The following is a 20,147-nucleotide window of genomic DNA, read 5'->3' on the forward strand; positions in this document are numbered from 1 at the left end:
CCAGGGCCATGCTCTTGAACTTCCTAACCTGCAGAGCTGTGAGCGAAATAGACTTCTTTTCTTTATAAATTACCCAGCCTCAGGCATACTGTTATAGCTACACAAAATGGACTAAGACAGCCATCCCTGTATATTTCTCAATGTACCACCACATCTCAGAATTCAAACCAAATACACAGTCATTCATAACACTAAAGAGCAAAAATTTAACAATTGAGCTAGTGATGAGTCCTAGTGATATGTTTATCATATGTACTGGCAGGCTTCTGTACATGGAGACTGTATATTTCCTAAAAATAATTACTTTCTTTGCCAACATAGGTAAGATGTCATTAAATAGATGTTCTTTTTTTAAACTTGTTAGATTTCAATACTGAAGACAAGAAGAAGTGATTCTAAAATTCCAGTAGCATCATATTGAATATAAAATTGAGCAAATCTAAAAATCTGTAATTTATGGTAAAATAATTTTTGCACTGCTTTCCATGATCTAGACCTCTTAATTCACTGTCACCAAGACAACTGCAACATCTGTAAAAGTTTTTGAGTAAGGCCATTCACAACTCAGTGTAATCCTGTGTATAAACATGAATATAACTGAAGACGGCTGATTTTTCCTGACACAATTACCCAAAAACAAACAAATCACAATGGAAACTAGCATCTTCTGGGAAAGTGCACACCAGGCATTTGATCATAAACTCTGTATTTGTATCTGCAATACTGATCAACTAAACATTCAAACACAACTATTGTAGATCATGCTTGTTTATCAGTAGACTCAGAAGGGTACAGAATAGAAATCCCTGCTCATCAAAAGGGCAGTATTAACATCTTCTCCCATGGACATAGACCTCATAGCAGTTTGTGTAGCAGTCCAAAGAGCTATGCTCCCTGTCCCCCATCTCCCCAAGAAGACAACTTAAAAATGAGAAAATAAGACTCAGTCAGCAGGTACTGGAGACATCCTGACTTAAAAACCTTGAGAAATAGTCTAATCTCACCATCACCACTACTCTCACTCATCCTGGACACTGAAAACTAAAACTCTATCTTACCGTCTACATTAACGTGACTTTGGACTATCCCTCTGTCTCCCTTAGCATGACTTTCTTTCTCCACAACTCTCCTGCTCAGAAAAATGGTTTGATATTTTTATTACAGGAACTTTGCAAAGACCTATTAACTCTTTAGTGAAAAGTATCTGCAGACAGTTAATGGCCTGAGATTCTTTGAATTCTTTCCTTCAAAATCCTTGCCTTGCTGTTTCCTCCAATCCTGTGCTATTGTATCATATTCTTGAACTTTACCCAATTCTGATAAAGCCCACTCCCCTAGCCCCTCCCCGTTTTTAAAAGCCCACCTTAAATCAAACTTTCGATTCTTAATCCATTCTGTCCTTGTCTTTCCTGCTCTGAGTACACTACCAGAGCTTTGCATGGCAGTGTTCCCTTCTACTGTGGTAAGCAATAAATTCAACTCAGCTTTGTCTTTTTAACAGGTTGTGTTGGTAATGTTTGCGGATGTAGCTTTTGACAGCCTCATGCTCTACCTAATCTAATACTTCTAATAACAATGCCACAGGCATAGGTTTCAGAGTCCCACAAGAGATACACTCATATCTGTTGGAACCCTGAAAGCTCCATCACTCAAGGAACCCATAAGCCATGGTGTCCTTATGAAGTTATTTATAGTTTATTAAAAGTTCCTCACAGCCTAGATGCAATTTACTGATGAGGGAATATTTTTTTCTTTCTGTGGAGATGAGGTCCTGGTATGTTGCCCAGGTTGTCCTCAAACTCCTGGGCTCAAGCAGTCCTCCTTCCTCTGCCTCCCTAAGGGCTGCAATTACAGGCATTAGCCACCATGCCCAGCCATTTTTTAAAACATAAGTAATATTGCCTAGAAACATAAATGATATGTTCCCTTCATCAGTTCCCAGGGAAACAAAGGAAGACTGCTAGCCAAAAGTCAAATTCTCAAGCAGAAGGAGAAATAATTTTGTTAACCCTTTACCTAAATATAAACAACACTTCTTAAAGATTAAGAAATTCAATACAAAGACAAACACATTGTTTATAAGTTAGTGTGTGTTGTGTGAAAGCAGTGACATCAGGGAATAAAACGAAGTATTAAAAAGGCTAAATGAAGTAGGGATGAACTCCACTGGAACTTCCCCAAAAGCAGAATAACAAAACTACGATTTCTCAAGCGTGGGGATAATTATCACACAGAAAGACAATGAACAGCAACCTCTATGCAAGTATTCATAATTACTTATGGTAAAAACTGTTTAAGAGTTAGCTGTAACATACAAATTCCAATATATTTCAACCTTCTTTGCCTCTATGTTAGAATCATCCCCTGATGCTTAACAATAGGAACAATTTATCATGAATGAAGATCAGTACAGATAAAAAATCTTTTATGTAAACAAGAAAATCAAACAAAGGAAGCTCAATGCTATCCTCATTGCTTGTTATTTCCTATCCTCTCAAAGCTAATTCCCTCAGTTAAACAGACTGCTTTGTCTCAGTGGAAATTCATGCAAAAGAATGTTCCTGCAACATCACCAAACTTCTCAAATCTAAGAATGTCTATCTTTAAAGCTGTGTATTACCCAACCTTGATAACATTCTCTACCAATGCCCACCAGGAATAGAATTTAAAAGCTTACACGATAGCCATTATGTTCCAATTTGGAACTTGAGGCTGACTCTTACCCTTTCTCCAAATATTTTCCCTATCTCTTCCTTCACCCTGACCCCTCTTTTATTTACACCTTTGAGTAGTTTGTGAGAAAGTTTTCCCTCAAAGTAGAAGGTAGGTATCTGTTCAGAGACTGTGTCTTGTTCATCTTTGTATTCATTAGTATTTATTTGTCCACAATACTTTGTACTCCCAGTGGGAGATCACAGCTTGGAGGCATAACCCTAAGGTAATCCTTAAACATGTATGGAAAGCTGGTAGGGCAGGTCATCTGACTGGAGGATTATTTACATGACAGCATAAGAGTACTCATGGAAAGGAACTCATGAGAGGAAATGTGAACACAGTTGTCAAAGGATATGCCCTATAGTCTGTGAGGAGAAAGAGTTTAGAGCACAGCTAAGATTAAGCCACAAAGGTTTCCCTCTGGCCATATCTTTCCCATTATTAACAAAAAGCACGTATAGTTAGGAAATGTGGTATGCCTCATTCACTTCAGTAGAAATATTTGTAGGGTGGCAATTAGATGTCAGGCATCTTGGTAGGTATACAAATCCAAGATGAGTTACAGAGACAGAGTCTCTGCTTTGGAGATTCTTCTAGAAAGAAGCATAATACCTAATCATTAGCTCTCTAAAGATCTTTGCTGCATTTGAATTCTTTTCTTGAAGTACAATTAAAGGATGCCAAATAGGCTCACCAACACACCTTCTCTGAGCCTATAGATGAAAGACGAGTATGGATCAGCTACTAATCCAATACTCAATATAAATATAAATGAATTTTAAATTATTATTAGAATCACTATGTTTATTAAAAGAACAGAAATCATACAATGTCAGCTTTCAGGTCACAATGGAATTAAATTAGAAATCAATAACAGAACAATATCTCAAAAATACCTAAACACTTGGAGATTAAATAACACACTTTAAATAACACGAGTCAAAGAAGAAATCTCAAAAGAAATTTAAAATAATTTGAACTATATGAAAATGAAAATACAATTTAACAACGTGTAGGACAGTATATCGCAAAAGCAGTGCTTAGAGGGAAATTTATAGCTTTGAATGCATATACCGGAAAAGAAGAAAAATCTAAAATCAATAATCTAAACTTTCACTTTTGCAAACTAAAAAAAGAGGAGGAAATTAAATCCAAAGTAAGTCAAAGAAAAGCCATCATAAAAATTAAAGCAGAAATAGCTGGGCACAGTGGCTCAAGCCTACAATCCCAGCATTTTGGGAGGCCGAGGCAGGCGGATCATGAGGTCAGGAGATCGAGATCATCCTGGCTAACACGGTGAAACTCCGTCTCTACTAAAAATACAAAAAAATTAGCCAGGCATGGTGGCAGGTGCCTGTAGTCCCAGCTACTTGGGAAGCTGAGGCAGGAGAATGGTGTGAACCCAGGAGACAGAGTTTGCAGTGAGCCAAGATCGTGCCACTTCACTTCAGCTTGGGTGACAGAGCGAGACTCCGTCTCAAAAAAAAAAAAAAAAAAAAAGCAGAAATAAATGAAATTGAAAATAGGACATACATTTTTAAAAATCAACAAAGCCAAAAGCTGATTCTTTGAAAGGATTTTAAAAATCAGAAAACCAAACACCACATGTTCTTACTCATAAGTCAGAGCTGAACAATGAGCACATGGACACGGGGAAGAGAACAACATACACCTGGGCCTGATGGTGGGGAGGGGATGCCAGGGAGTGGGAGGGAGAGCATCAAGAAGAATAGTTAATACATGCGGGGCTTAATTCCTAGGTGATGGATTGATCGGTGCAGCGAACCACCATGACACAGGTTTACCTCTGTAACAGACCAGCATGTCCTGCACGTATATCCCAGAACTAAAAATAAAATTAATTTTTTTTTTGGCTGGGCGCAGTGGCTCATGCCTGGAATCCCAGCACTTTGGGAGGCCAAGGCAGGCAGATCACCTGATCTCAGGAACTCGAGACCACCCTGGGCAACGTGGTGAAACCCTGTCTCTACCAAGTTACAAAAAATTAGCCAGGCATGGTGGCATGCGCCTGTAGCATGAGAATCACTTGAGGCCAAGAGGCAGAGGTTGCAGTGAGCTGAGACTGCGCCACTGCACTCCAGCTTGGGTGACAGAGTGAGGTTCCGTCTCAAAAAAAAAAATAAATAAACAACAAATAAGCCTCTAGTCAAGCTAATGAAACAAGACAGAGAGAAGATACAAATTACTAACATTAGAAATGAAAGAGGGGACACTACTACAAATTCCATGAATACTAAAGGGATAATTAAGAAATACCATGAAAAACTCTGCCCACAGATCTGATAAATTTGATAATGAAATAAACCAAATCCTTGAGAGACACATCTGCTAAGACCCACACAAGAAAAAAATAATCTCAATAGAACTATATCTATTAAAGAAATTGCATCAATAATTAATAACCTTCTAAAACACAAAGCATCAGGCCCAGATAGGTTCACAAGTAAAATCTATCAAACATTTAAGGAATAAATTATACCAGTTTCCACCAATGTTTTCCAGAAGGTAGAGGCAGAAAGAATACTTTCTTATTCATTTGATGAGACCAGTATTATCCCAATACCAAAACCAGACAAAGACATTACAAGAAAAGTGCAAACCAATATCTCTCATGAATGTAGATGTAAAAATTCTCAATGAAATATTAGTTTTGTTAATATTCAATTAAAAAATTTTTAATCTAACTATGTATTTTAAAAAGTATACACTGTGACCAACTGGATTTGGTTCTAGGTATGCAAAGCTGGTGCAACATTTGAAAGTCAATTAACGTAATCCATAACATCAACAAGCTAAAGGAAAATGGCACGATCATATCAATGGATGTAGATAAATCATTTAACAAACGCAACATCTATTCGTGATAAAATACTCTCAACAAACTACAAGAGGAAATTCTTGAACATGATAAAGAACATCTACCAAAAAAAAAACCTATAACTAACACCATATTCAAGAGTGAAAAACTAGAAGCTTTCCTATTAAGATCAGGAACAAGGCAAAGATGTTCCCTCTCATCACTTCTTTTCAAAATCATCATGGAAATTCTAGCTAATGCAATAAAACAAGAAAAGGTACACTTACTGGGAAGGAAGAAATAAAAATGTCATTGTTCACAGATGATTATCCATGAGATGAGATAATTATCTATGTAGAAAATATGAATAAATTGACCAAAAACCATGAAACTCAGAAGTAATTATAGTAAGGTTCCAGGTTACAAGGTTAATACAAAAGGCAATTGCTTTTCTGTATACCAGCAAGGCACAAGAGGAATTTGAAATAAAAATCATAATGCCATTTACTTTAGCCCTCCCCAAAATACTTAAATATAAATCTAATAAAATGTGTACATGATCTATGAGGAAAACTACAAAACCAATGAAATACATCAAAGAAGAACTAAATAAGTGAAGAGATATTTCATGTTCATGGATAGTAAGACTCAATATTGTTAAGATGTCAGTTCTTCTCCAAATGAACTAGAGACAACAAAAACCCAGTCAAGAACCTAGCAGGTTATTTTGTTGATACAAGTAGACTGATTCTAGCTTATATGGACAGCCAAAAAATTCAAAATAGCCACTACAATATGGAAGTTGAAGGACAAAGTCAGAAGACTGATGCTACATGACTTTCAGACTAACTATAGAACTATAGCAATAAAGAGAGTATGGCATTGGTGAAAAAATAGACAAACAGATTAACTGATCAGAGTAGAGAATCCAGGAACAGACCCACATAAATATAATCAACTGATATTAGAAGGCAAAAAGGCAATGCAACAAAACAAACAGTCTTTTCAAAAACTAGTGATGAAACAACTGGATATCCACACTGACCCTACACCCTTCATGAAATTTAACTCAGAATGAATCGTATAAAATGTAAAATGCAAAACTATAAAACTTATGGGAGATAACACAGGAGAAAATCTAGATGACCTTGAGTATGACAATAACTTTACAGGTACAACACCAAAGGCACAATCCATGAAAGTGATAATTGATAAGCTGGACTTAATTAAAATGTAAACTTCTGCTCTGCAAAAGTCACAGTCAAAAGAATGAGAAGACAAGCCACAAACTGAGAGAAAATATTCGCAAAAGACATCTAATAAAGTATGATCATCTAAAATATAAAAAGAACTCTTAAAACAACAATAAAAATAAACAATGGACAAAAGATCTGAACACACATCTTACCAAAGAAGATATTCCTATGAGAATTAAGCATATAAAAAGATGTTCAGCAACATATGCCATTTGGCAAATGCAAATTTTAAGACATCAAAACAGATACATTTAAACAGATACCACTACACACCTATTAGAATAGTCAAACTCCAAAATACTAACACCGCCAAATGTCGGCAAGGATGAGGAACAACAGAAATTCTCATTCATCGCTGATGGGAATACATAATGTTGCTGCCACTTTGAAAGACAGACAGTTTGAAAGTTTCTTACAAAATTAAACATAGTCTTACCATATGATTCAGCAATCATGTTTCTTGGTATTTACCCAAATATGTTTAAAACTTATGTCTACATATAAACCTGCGCATGAATGTTTATAACAGCTTTATTCCTAATTTTGACAAAACTTGGAAGCATCCAAGATGTTCTTTAGTAGGTAGGTGAATGAATAAATAAACTGTGATACATCCAGACAATGATATGTTATTCAGCACAGAAAAAAAAAAAAAAAAAAAAAAAAAAAGAAGAGCTATCAAGCCTTGAAAAAACACAGAGGAACCTTAAATGCATATTACTAAGAGAAAGAAGCCAATATGAAAAAGCTACAAACTATCTGATTCTAACTATGTGACACTTAGAGAAGCCAAAACTATTGAGACACAAGGGATCAGTGATTGCCACGGGTTAGCAGAGAAGGGGGAAAGAATAAGCAGAGCATGGAAAAAATTTTAAGACAGTAAAACTAATCTGTGTGATGCTGTAATGGAGGACACATGTCATCATACTTCTGTCCAAACCCATTAAAGGTACAAAATCAAGAGTGAAAGCCACTAGAAACTATCAACTTTGGGTGACAATGATGTATTCATCTGGGTTTATCAACTGTAACAGATGTACCACTCTGGTGTGGAATTTTCATAGTGGGAGAATCTATGCATGTTTGGGAGCAAAGGGTACATGGGAAATCTTTGTACCTCCTCAATCTTGCTACAAACCTAAAAGCAGTCTTAAAAAATAAAGTCTATTTTTAAAAAGGCTCACACTCTTTACAAAGTTAGATTTAACAGCAGATTGCTCAGGACTCAATGTTGGCATGCTATCATCAGCTGGGGATTACAGTGAAAAGAAAAATCAACCAATTCCAAGAAGGATTGGGTAGTGCTATGGTTTGATTGGTTTGTCCCCTCAAATATATATGTTAAAACTTAATCTTCAATGCAATAATATTGGGAGATGAGGTCAAATAGAATGTATTCAGGTCATGAGGGATCTGCCCTCATGCATGGATTAATGCCACTATGAGGACACATCATTTGTCTTGTCTGCTCTTCTGCCTTCCACCATGTGAGGAGACAGTAGGAAGGCCCCCACAAGACACCAGATGCCAGTGCTTTGGACTTCCTAGTCTCCAAAACTGTGAGAAATAAGTTCTTGTTCTTCATAAATGACTCAACCTGTGGTATTTTGCTATGGCAGCACAAAACAGACTTAGAGAGGCAGTATATATGGATTTAATAAGACTAAAACTAGGAAAACAAACAGAAAAATTAGGTACATCCTAGTCACACTACTCAAATATTATTTTAAATTATCTATACACTTTAATGAAAAGGTAATGGCAAGCCAACTGTATTAAATAACAATTTCTAATATGCTATTCTTTGCAGAAAGTCTGAGATGGCAAGAAAAAGGGACAAAGAGGATTCTAAGCTGACAAAAGTTACTGAAGTCTAGAAGCATAATTAGCCTCTCTGATTTCCTATTCTTGTTTTAATGACTAGATCAGAAATAATTATTATTAATGTAATTATATAGGATAAAGTGAAATAATGCATGTGGCAGCTTGACAAGTATAATTCATGACAAAACAATAATTTAGAAAATTATTTTCCATAAACTTTTCTGAAAATTAAAAGTATTTACATACTTCCACTTAGCAGTCATTGTTCTATTCATTCTTTCTTCTAAAGCGATGCAGGAGTTATCTTTTCTCAATTTCATTTTTTGACCTAGTTTTTATGTTTATCACTTACTAAGACTACTCATTATCATCAAAATTCCCCATGTATCATATTTCCTAAATCCTCCTATGCTACCAAACTGCATGTTATCTGCAGCTGCTCCATCTTTGATGATGTTCTATGGCTCAATTCCCTCTAATCTCTCCAAATTCACGCTCCCTGAACCTCCCAAAGCTGTATTCCAATGCATACTACAAAGAAGCTCAATCCTATTCTTTAGATTCTTAGTGACAACATTCTTTTACCCTCTGTTTATGGCTTTTAGAACATTTATGTTCCTTCTTTTCAAACAGAATGCCTTCTTCAATGGACTCTATCTTTTCTGCCTCACAATCTTCTTAAAGAATCACATATTCAGTTCATGAATTCCTAGTAAACCAAACTACCTTCAGAGAGCATGCTGACAATCTCGAAAATAAAGAATGTTATTAAGTCTTTTATGTCATTCTGCACTTGCATCATGTAAAAGGATTATATCGTAATTTTCAGACTCATATTCTCTCTTATTCCCAAGACACCATTAATGTACTTCCTCTTCAGGTTTAAGTTCTATTTTATTTTTATGTCATTGTACAATTTACTAAAACCTTGCTAACACTTTACTGCTTCATGTCAATAAGTCACCAGTATACCTTAAGAGCAATGAGGAAATACCAAGGAGATAGAAGACACATTGTTCACCATCACAGGATTTATAATCCAGCTGAGGAAACAAACATACAAATGAAATAATCATACCCCATCAGACTAGCAGAATTCTACACGCAAAATTTATTAGTATCCCTTTTCCCATTTATTCCTTATAACCACCTTGTGATATAAGTAATTTAGCTATACACTCCTTCCCTTGTTTTACATCGTGGAAACTGAGAACCAGAGTAACCCTCTCAAAGTCTCAAAACAAATATGTCCTAGACAAGGCACAAGACTCCAGAACATCCAACAGCTGATATAGTGCTTATGAACACACACAAATCAACAAAAGAAAAAATATTTTTAACTCTATTAAGATGCATACCTATACAGATGAAATATGGTGAAGATATTAATTAAAGCTGCTTGGGAATGATGCAGGCAGGCTTCCTGAAAGAAATATGTTCCAAAAAGGTGAATGTTATAATAAGGGGTAATAAGGAGCCAATTTACAGGAACTGACCCAGAAAGAAGGCGAAGAATGCGTAAAATAGTATGAACGAAGAAGCTGATAAACGTGGATAAATCTAAATAAGAACTGACAATTAAATAGTAATAAAACAATCACAGATTAAAAGAAAAAACTAAAAATAATGTAGGCCCAAAAAAAAAGACAATAATCATTTGAAAGATGAAGGGGAACAGAAGTGCTTGAATTGAATGAAGAAAGGTAAAGATACTTAGAAGCTTCTGGAATTTAAGTCAAACACTGATGTTAAAAATGTACAAGTAATCGATTAACAGAAAAAATTCCAAACCAGTAGGAGGAATCCAAGAGATTAAAGAAAAATTCAATCAATCCAAAACCTGGAAAAACAAAAGGGAAAAGAAAACAGCAAAAAACAAAGAGAAAAGGCATTTAAAAATAGAAAATAAGATGTACTAAGTAAATCAAAACGTAATTAATCACAATCAATGTAAACAGATTAAACTTGCCTGTTAAAGAGACTTTCAGAATCTATACACTACTCATAAAATATATATCCAGAAATATACAGACCAAGTACACACCAACTACACAAAAGCAAATTTAGCTATAATAGTATAGAGCAAACCAGACCTTAAGCAAGGAAAGCATTATTAGGGACAAAGAACGTTAGAAAAATGTGGAAGAAATCTCCCAGAAAGTATAGCAAAAACATAAAGGATTGGAAAATAGGAGATTTTTTTTTAAAAAAAAGGAAATTACAGGAGTGGTCCCATAGGTACAATATCTGAATAAAAGGAGTTCCAGAAAGAGAGAAAATTTAGAAAAGGTCAGAGGGCTGGAGAAAATCATAATAGGAAAAATATCGAGACAGTAGCCATGTTTTTCCAGACTGAAAAGGACCACCTAGTTGACACCCATCAAAACTGATGAAAATAGATCTGCACAAAGGTATATCATCAGAAAGTTACAGAACCTTGGAACAGAGAAGATATATGAAACTTCCAGAAAGAGAAAATAGGTCACATGTAAAGGACCAGAAATCTTAATGACTTCAAGTTTCTTATCAGAATTACCGGAAGATAGAGTACAATGGCATTGTATCTTTCAAAATTCTGAAGGAAAATTATCTCTAGCCAAGAATATTATAGCTAGCTCAACCATCAATTAGGTGACAGAGTAAAGAGAGGTTTGTTTAAGAAAATGATATTGATAGAATATCTCTTGCATCAATGTAATGAAGGGAGATTTAGATAATTGTCAGAGAACTTTGTGGCTGAAGTAGTGATAAGAACATAGAAAACATAAAATCAGACAGTTATCAGCTCCCAGAAAAATGGAAAGTGCAGAAAAGGAAAAGTAATTACAACATGCTGCAAGGATCAGCTAGAAAGTGCACATTTGCAGTCATAATAATATAAACACTTGGCAGGGCCCAGTGGCTCACACCTGTAATCCCAACATTTTGGGAGGCTGAGGCGGCGGATCAATTGAGGTCAGGAATTCAAGACCAGACTGGCCAACGTGGTGAAATACTAAAAAAATTTTTTTAAATTAGCCAAGTGTGGTGGTGTGCACCTCTAGTCCCAGCTGCTGTGGAGGTTGAGGCAGGAGAATCGTTTGAACCTGAGAGGCAGAGGTTGCAGTGACCATACCACTGCACTCTGGCCTGGGTGACAGAGCAAGACTCTGTCTCCAAAAAAAGAAACAAATTAATCACAAAAATATCAACCCTTAATATTTATTGAATCAAAAGGATGATACATTGTGAGAATTAGGTGATGAAAATGGTGCATGTAAATAGTAAGAGAAGGTAGAAAGGGGAGCTAAAATCTCACCTTTCATAGTGAGAAGTCAAAGACAAAACCTAAAATTGACAAACCAAGAGGTAGATATGTAGTCACGTTGTTTGGTGACATGGAAGCAAATAATAAAAGAATCCACCGAAAAATTTGAAAGTGGCGCTCTAGGGTCTTCTCTTTTTTAAAACGAGACATTGCCAACAGTTCTTCATAGAGATTTTACCAATTCGTTCTCCCCTGAGCAGTATATGAGAGGGACGTACCACATCCCACTTGATCAATTGAGGTCCTGTAAGGAGTAGATGCCAAGCCAGGGTTATTTACGCAAGAATTTTACTGATGGAAATGCCTGGGAAGGACAAAATGGGGAGGAGGGGAACACGAAGAGCCTTTGGACTACAATGCAAGTCTAACACCTGTGAAAGAGGGAAGGAAGACTCAGGTAGGAAGAAAAACCTTAAACTTTTACATAATAAATGGACAGTCCCAGAGCAGAAGTTGCACGTATGGACAAGTTATAGTATTCCCACCATACTCAGACATTGACAGGGAGCAGCCCTGGGGAAATGTGTGAGCCCAGCTCCAATATGTGAGCTGCAGCAGATCAGAAAAGGCAGCAGCCTTCAGTTAACTGTGTTCAGTGCTGTGTTGGAAAATGATTAACAACTAGCTCTACAGAAAGTTTTTTTAAAAAGGCCTTGATTTGTAGCTTTTGCTACTTTCTGTGGTGTAAATACTCCCACTGTGGCTAATTTCAAGCTACCACTGTGAGATCACTAAATGCTGAGTTAAGAAGAGATGCTAACAACAGGCTTTCTAAAGCCAGGAGCTGGACCGAGGGTGCCGCTGACTGTACTCCACACAACACGTGTTTATGAAAGGAGATTTGAGCGGTGTGCCTACTTAGCTACTACACCAGTAGCCTAGCGTTCTAACAGTTTCGGGCTTTGCAGCATGATAAATGAAAATTGTACTTAGTGCAGATTTACTGTGCATTTCTTGAATATGAGCAAAATTGAGGGAATCTTTTAATATAAATATTATTGCAGTATTACATATAATTATAAATGTATTTATTATTATACAATATATTTACTGCAATACTAGTCAAACCAATCTTTTGATTATTTTTAATTGACAGAAATAATTGCATGTATTTACTATGTAGAACATGACGTCTTTAAGTATGTATGCATTGTGGAATGACTAAATCTAGCTAGTTAACATATGTGTTTCTTCACATAGTTATCATTTTTGTGGTGAGAACACTTTACATCCACTTTCTTACCATTTTTACAGAATGTAGTACATCGTTAACTATAGTCACCATGTTGTATAATAGATTTCTTGAATTTAGTTCCACCTAACTGAAGTTTTGTATTCTTTGACCATCTCTCCATTCACCCCACCCTCTGGTTACCATCATTCTACTCTATATGAGATGAACTTTTCTAGATTCCACATGAGTGATTCCTTTTATTAAAATCTTTAGGCCTATGTTCTAAATAACCAATGTATTAATGTAATCATCTGTGTAGTGTGCAAAACATAAATACTGCTTATTGTCCCCTATTATGTGATTTGTATTTTCAAAATTAACTCCTTTAACTCACTTCAGAAGATAAATTTGAAAAAAAAAATCTTTAAAAGCTTCAGGTAGGTGGACTCAAAACTTGGAAAATGAATTACTATGATTTCTTTTTTCCCATAATTTGTAAAGTAATAATTACATATACAGTATGAAAATACAATGTCTACATTAAATTTGGGGGAAATGATATTTGTATTATTATAGTTGATTGAATGTAAATATTTTATGGAAAAAGTCACTGAAGAAAAGTTTCAATCTATCTCCCAACACACATAGAGAAACAATAATATATTATAATGTATAATAATAATAATAATAACAGAATAAGGAATTTTCCATCGAGCAGTCTACAGAGTAGAATCTATAGGAACATCTTAGGACAATTAAGTTAGTAATATTACCATTATTAAGACATTTTAATAATAGATATATTCTATACTGACTCTTCTATATATTATGAATTGAAATTACTGGTTATATCCTATTAGCTTGGTATAACAACTTAAATATCATCTGCTATTAAGTTAGAGGCTGAGAAGCTGTGAATGAAGTGGTCTTTTAAGCTTTTACATATTTTAATTACTTCTAGGTGCACTGATAACACTGAAGAAGCAGAGCCTTAAATTAGACCAGACATCAGAAGTCATCTGATATGGTTTGGTTCTGTGTCCCCACCGAAATCTCATCTCGAATGGTAATCCCCACATGTCAAGAGAGGGACCTGGTGGGAGGTGATTAGATTATGGGGGCAGTTTTCCCCACGATGTTCCCATGACAGTGAGGGAGTTCTCACGAGATCTGGGGGTTTTAAAAGTGGCAGTTTCCCCTGTGCTCCTTTCTCTCTCCTGTCGCCATGTAAAGAAGGTCCTTGCTTCCTTCCACCAGGATTATAAGTTTCCTGAGGCCTCTCCAGCCATGTGGAACTGTGAGTCAATTAAATATCTTCTGTTTATAAATTACCCAGTCTCAGGTTGTATATTTATAGCAGTATGAAAATGGACTAATATGTCATCCAATACCCACAAATATATTCAGACAAAATGTAAAGCAAAAGCTATGAGGAAGAAACCAAAGTGGCAAAAATTCAAGAATTGCTCTTCCATAAAACTTTCTTTATCTTTATGTTAACTCTACCACTGTTGCCATAAGTATCTTGAGAGGAGCAGTCAATAGATCTGTGAATGAACAGAGTGTTCAAATGCTGAAGCTTTTCAAAGAAAATACATCTACTTATTAGGTTGTTATAATAGTAAATGTGGTTTTTACCATTAAAAGTAATTGTGAAAACCACAATCACTTTTGCACCAACCTAATATCTTCTTTCAATCAATTATGTAGTTTGTGAACCATAATTGACTTCAAATGCCACCACTTTTCTTCTCCTCCACTTCTTCCATCCACAACCTCCAATTCCCAGTAATTAGTATTTTCAACCAGATATCAAGGAAAAGAAATAGATGAACACTAACTTAAGGTGATCAAATGCAATAACTTTTGGCAAGGGTTTCAAGAAAGTTGAAAATGGTGGCTAAAAAGAGGTTTGGATTATCTGTGGAATCCATTTATCCTGATGTTTTCAAAACATATGACCCACAGTACTCAGAAAACCAAAACAAAGGACTTACCTCATCCACATTTTCAAAGGCATTGATGATGTCATAAGGTAAACAAGACAGCAGATCGATCACAAACCAAGTTTTCAGATAGTTCATCCTTATGAGCTTAGGGTCAGAAATGACCTCTCCACCAGGCCCCACGAAAGTTGTGTGAAAATTTAAAACGATGTCAACCAGAAAAATAACGTCCACCACACTATCCAGTACCAGCCAGGCTATGTTGTTCTGTTTTGTTTTGAAGGAAACATTATAAGGAACCATAATGGCGGTGTAGAAGGTAAGAATTAAAATCACCCAATCCCAAGTAGTTTTAAAAGCACAATAATGTAAAATAATGTGTGGTGGCGTCTTTGGCGCTTCTTGTTTATACTGAGGAAGGATATCTGATCCCAGCTGAAGAACCTAAAAGAGAGAAAATGTGTTTATACATGACTAGGTTATCTCTGCACAGTCAGTGATGAGTTCAAATCTACTGGCAGTCAAACCACAGCCAGTCATGCTCCATAGTCTTGCCTCCCTCTTTTCCTGAGTTGTCCTAAAATTTGTTCACAGGAAGTCACTCCAAGTCCAAGCGCTCTACCAAAGCTGATCTTTCTGCTGTTCTATCTGGCCTGCTCTGACGCAGTAGCCAACACTGATCCACAATACTGCTAGATGTCCACTTCTTCAAGTGCCTCCAGCACACTCACTCTGTAAGCCCCCCTAGAATCACATGGCTCTCATGGACTGTCCGGCAGTTATTTGGGTGACACACCATTATCTATTCTTTATACACATTTAGCACCTCGGGAAGCATAACTTTGATTCTGATGGCCTCGCTGGACCCCAGCATCCCACTGTTGGTGATGTTGTTGTTGAGTGATACTCAGCAAGGGCCCTGATGGCTGGCACGGCAGTGTAAAGGATTGTAAAGGGTATCACCTGCTTTTTCCCTTTCTCCCTTAGATCTGGACTTAAAGAATATTGTGTTTCTTGCCCAAGTGCAAATTTCCTTTAGGGAAAAAAATATTAAATACTCAAGTTTGTTTCTGTATATCTATTTGACAAATGGAAAAATTTCAGTGTAAGGTTATATGAACCTTGAATTATACTAATTAGGTCTAATTACAGTAGAAAAAAAAGATAAAAAGCAGATGACAGAGCAAGAGTAGAGGTTTGTGTATCCCTGGGCAAAGATAACCAACACAAGACATAGCATTGCCTTCTGGAACCTGGAACCTGGGAATTCTAAAAAATAGTTGAGGCAAGCAGATCACGAGGTCAGGAGATCGAGACCATCCTGGCCAACATGGTGAAACCCCATCTCTACTGAAAATACAAATATTAGATGGGTGTGGTGGTGCATTCCTATAAATCCCAGCTACTCAGGAAGTGGAGACACCAGAATCACTTGAACACAGGAGGCAGAGGTTGCAGTGAGCTGAGATTGCGCCACTGCACTCCAGCCTGGCGACAGAGCGAGACTACATCTCAAAAACAAAAACAAACAAACAAAAAAAAACAGTTGAAGGGGTAAACCAAAAACTTCTGCCCTTTGCCATCAATGAAGCCAAAGATAACGTATGTGTTAAAGAGTTTGGTAAATTGAAATTTTTAAATATTTTCAACAGCTTTGCCCATCATATGTATTCAGTTATTCAGTGTCTCTAGGACTAATGGGACCCAGGAGGTAGGAGTCAAAAAGTCCAAATCATAAAATCATAAATGCATTAAATATGTAGATGTAGGAATGGATAAAAATAAAAATACTTGTTAGCATGTAACTCTGAGTTATAATATATGCCAAAAAACAAAACAAATATACTAGCATCTTTGGAAGCTTGGGAGAGTATCCTAAAGTTCCTCTCACATACAGAACTTATGTATCGGAAAACTAAGAATATAATATCCATTGTTACTATTTTTTGATATCGAAAACATCATTGGTAGTCTCTTTAATTGTATGTTAGAATTGTTGTTTTTATTTTGGAGTTTGTAAGAATACTTGTAAAGATATTTTATGTATTTGCCATTATCAGTACCTCAGTTATATTTTTCCCATGATGTCTTAAATTACTTAACAGCAAATTATCCTGCCAGGAGTGTAAGTCATGTTGGGGTGAAGCATTATATATATACAATTGTACATAATCGTGGTGTTTCTTTTGCCTTTCAACCACTGGCCTGTCAGTTCCAATTTCATTGTGCTACACATGAAAATTGCCTTCATATTCAATGTTAGTAGTTTACCATCTATATATACACAGTCTATGTTTAACCACAAATAAATCAAACTTGGGAAATAAGAACAAACTCAGTGCCAGGATGCATTACCACTTTCATGGACCCTAAGCCTTTGTTCCTTCCTGGACTCCTTCATGGTGAAACCCCGTCACTACTAAAAATACAAAAATTAGCTGGGCGTGGTGGCACGTGCCTGTAGTCCCAGCTACTCTGGAGGCTGAGGCAGGAGAATCATTCGAACCTGGGAGGCAGAGGTTGCAGTGAGCTGAGATCGCACCACTCACTGCACTCCAGCCTGGGCGACAGAGCAAGACAGTCTCAAAAAAAAAAAAAAAAGTATATACATACATATATATATATATGTGTATATATATATGCATGTGTGTATATATTATAACAGCATTCCTATAAAGATAAATATATTAATATCACACATTCAATTTTCATTTTTACCTAAAAGTTACTCTGTTTTCTTCTGCTGTTAATAGAAATTGAAACATCTTATAGGCCCGTAAAAGCGCTGTGGGGCCCTGGACACTGTGCCTACTGTGCTAACAGATGTCAGCCCTGCTCAGTACCCCAGATTATTGCAGGTCTCCTCTAAAGATGCAATGGCATCACCCTAAATTCAGAAAGTCTTAAACCTAGCTATACATTAAAATCATCTGGGGAAGTTTTAAAAGAATACAGTATACTTATACCTAGACTCCACCCTGGAGAATTATTAAATTGGTCTTGGTTGGGTTCTCAGAGAATCTATAGTTTCAAAACCTTCCCAGGTGTTTACAATGTACAGCCCAAGTTAAGATCTGTCTTACATTTCTTTAGACATTCAGGACCCAATTCTCTAGACAGTGATTTGCGTATGTAAAGCCCTCCAAAAAAATGCAAGATGAGGACAAAAAGGAGGAGGAAAGGGTAGAGGAGGACAAGGAGGAGGAAGAAGAGGAAAATGGCAACAACAAAAAATACTGCACAAAAAATAATTGAAGCTTGATCTTTTTCATATGCAAAGCATTACCTTAATCTTCACTCTGTCCCTGGGCTCTTTTATAAAACAGTGAGTAACAGACTCTTCACTTTCATTGTTATTTCATTTGTGCTTTTATAAGCAACAAGCCTTTGGTGGAGGGAGGATGAAATCACCTTTTTTTGATGTATTTTTGTACCAATACAGACACATTCTTCCTCTCTGAAGATCTGAGAGCATTGACTCCAACAAAGTCAGGCCCACTGACTGATGTGGCGGGGTGCATACATTTATCTCTACCCAACATAAAAGTGAACAAGCTAAAGGCAATCAGCAGGGCGTCAAGGCATGCGGAAAATTAATTAACTACCTTTATGGAGACTGGAATCTTTGAAACTGGGGATCAGCTCCAAATTTGGGGGTTCAGGTAGAACTGAGATCAAATGTATCTGTCTTTGAAAAAGTGGAAGAGCCTAAAATTCCATAGCAAAACCAAATACTTGCATTGAGCAAATTATATGAGTTTTGAGTACCACTGGAAAAACAATATTGTTGTACTTATTTGATATTTCTTTTATGTCTATCTTTGGAGATTAAGAGCATGCGCTGCAGGGCAGGTATTCAGACTAAATGTCTATCGACAATCTTGTTATTTCTGTGTGCTCTCTGAAACCGATCCTAAGATCTCACAGAAAGCAGTTTTATATCAGAACCAGGTTTATGAATAAGGGATGACTGGCAAAGAAACTAACACTAATCACAGAACAAATAAAAAAAAAACAGATGGGATGAAATAGGAAAGTTTCTCAAAAGTAAAAACGAGAAAATGTCAAGGGGAAAGTTTCTTTCTTTTCCCTGGACATAGAGAAAAACAATCCTGAGTGATTCTGGGTGCTAAGGGAGAAGATTTTCTTCTCTATGTCCCCCTTCCACTTGCTCTCACTCTGTTGTGTAACAGACAAAAGAAAAATCCTGAATAAGGTGTGGTTAAGACTCCGAAGGAATCATGACTATAAAAATTAGCAATCACAGAAACAACCTCCTACATTTCAGCTTGATTTGTAGAAAGAAACAGGCAACTTTAGGCAGAAGAGTAAATAGCTCCAAAATCTAAGCATTTTTGCAAAAGAAAGTTGTATCTCACTGTCTGCTTTAAATCTTGTACTAATTGCATATTATCTTTTAAATATTGTGATTATTATTATTAGTTAATATTTAGTTATATTAATGTCTTATTTTGGTCTTTAGAAACATGTCTGCACATCAAAGGATTCATCTTTCCCCAAGCTAACAGTGCTGTTTAAAGCAGAAAACCGTAATAAGTCTTTTTGTTAGCCATGGTCTAAGGAAAACTCTATAGTCTTCTAAATTCAGGGAACATACTTTACTTCCTAATCTCCTCCAAACCAAAGTCTATATTTACAATGAGTTAAGAAAATTACTCTGAAGGGCTTCGACTCACTTTTCTGCAGCAGAGAAAACTGATAAGCATATGGATTTTATTTTATCTATCTCTCATTTGGTAAAAGTTACCTGAGAATATTTTGTGAGTGCAAACATAGTGCTCAGCATAGTTTTGGTAGCTTAATGAGCTTTCTGGCATCTTTCAAACCAGTAACACAAATTATGGTTATAGAAGACATGCGAACAATAAAGCTATTAGCTGCCTCAGAGTTCTGTCCTCATTTTTTTTCTCCTTAGTCTCAGGGTAACATCGTCTGGTCACATGACTTGAACAGCCATAACTGTAAGGATGATACTGAAGCCTACAACTCAAACTCAAATATCTTTCCAGAGTGCCAAACCCATAAATCTCACTGCCGTTCAGGCATCTCCACTAGGACTTCCTATAGTATGCCCAAAACCGAA

At 36.2% G+C, this 20,147-nt stretch overlaps 1 protein-coding gene across 2 annotated transcripts in view; it reads right to left on the reverse strand.

The window, feature by feature from the left end:
* The window catches only part of KCNH5 (potassium channel, voltage gated eag related subfamily H, member 5), a 341,485-nt gene that overhangs the window by 252,701 nt on the left and 68,637 nt on the right, over window positions 1-20,147 (reverse strand). For both annotated transcript variants that reach the window (XM_011978277.1, XM_011978276.1), the window contains exon 6: window positions 15,095-15,487. In XM_011978277.1, the coding sequence (XP_011833667.1) occupies window positions 15,095-15,487 (393 nt within the window). The remainder of the gene's footprint in view (window positions 1-15,094; window positions 15,488-20,147) is intronic.

Source organism: Mandrillus leucophaeus, unplaced genomic scaffold (assembly GCF_000951045.1).
Source record: "Mandrillus leucophaeus isolate KB7577 unplaced genomic scaffold, Mleu.le_1.0 Scaffold192, whole genome shotgun sequence".
In the NCBI taxonomy this organism is placed as follows: Eukaryota; Metazoa; Chordata; class Mammalia; order Primates; family Cercopithecidae; genus Mandrillus; species Mandrillus leucophaeus.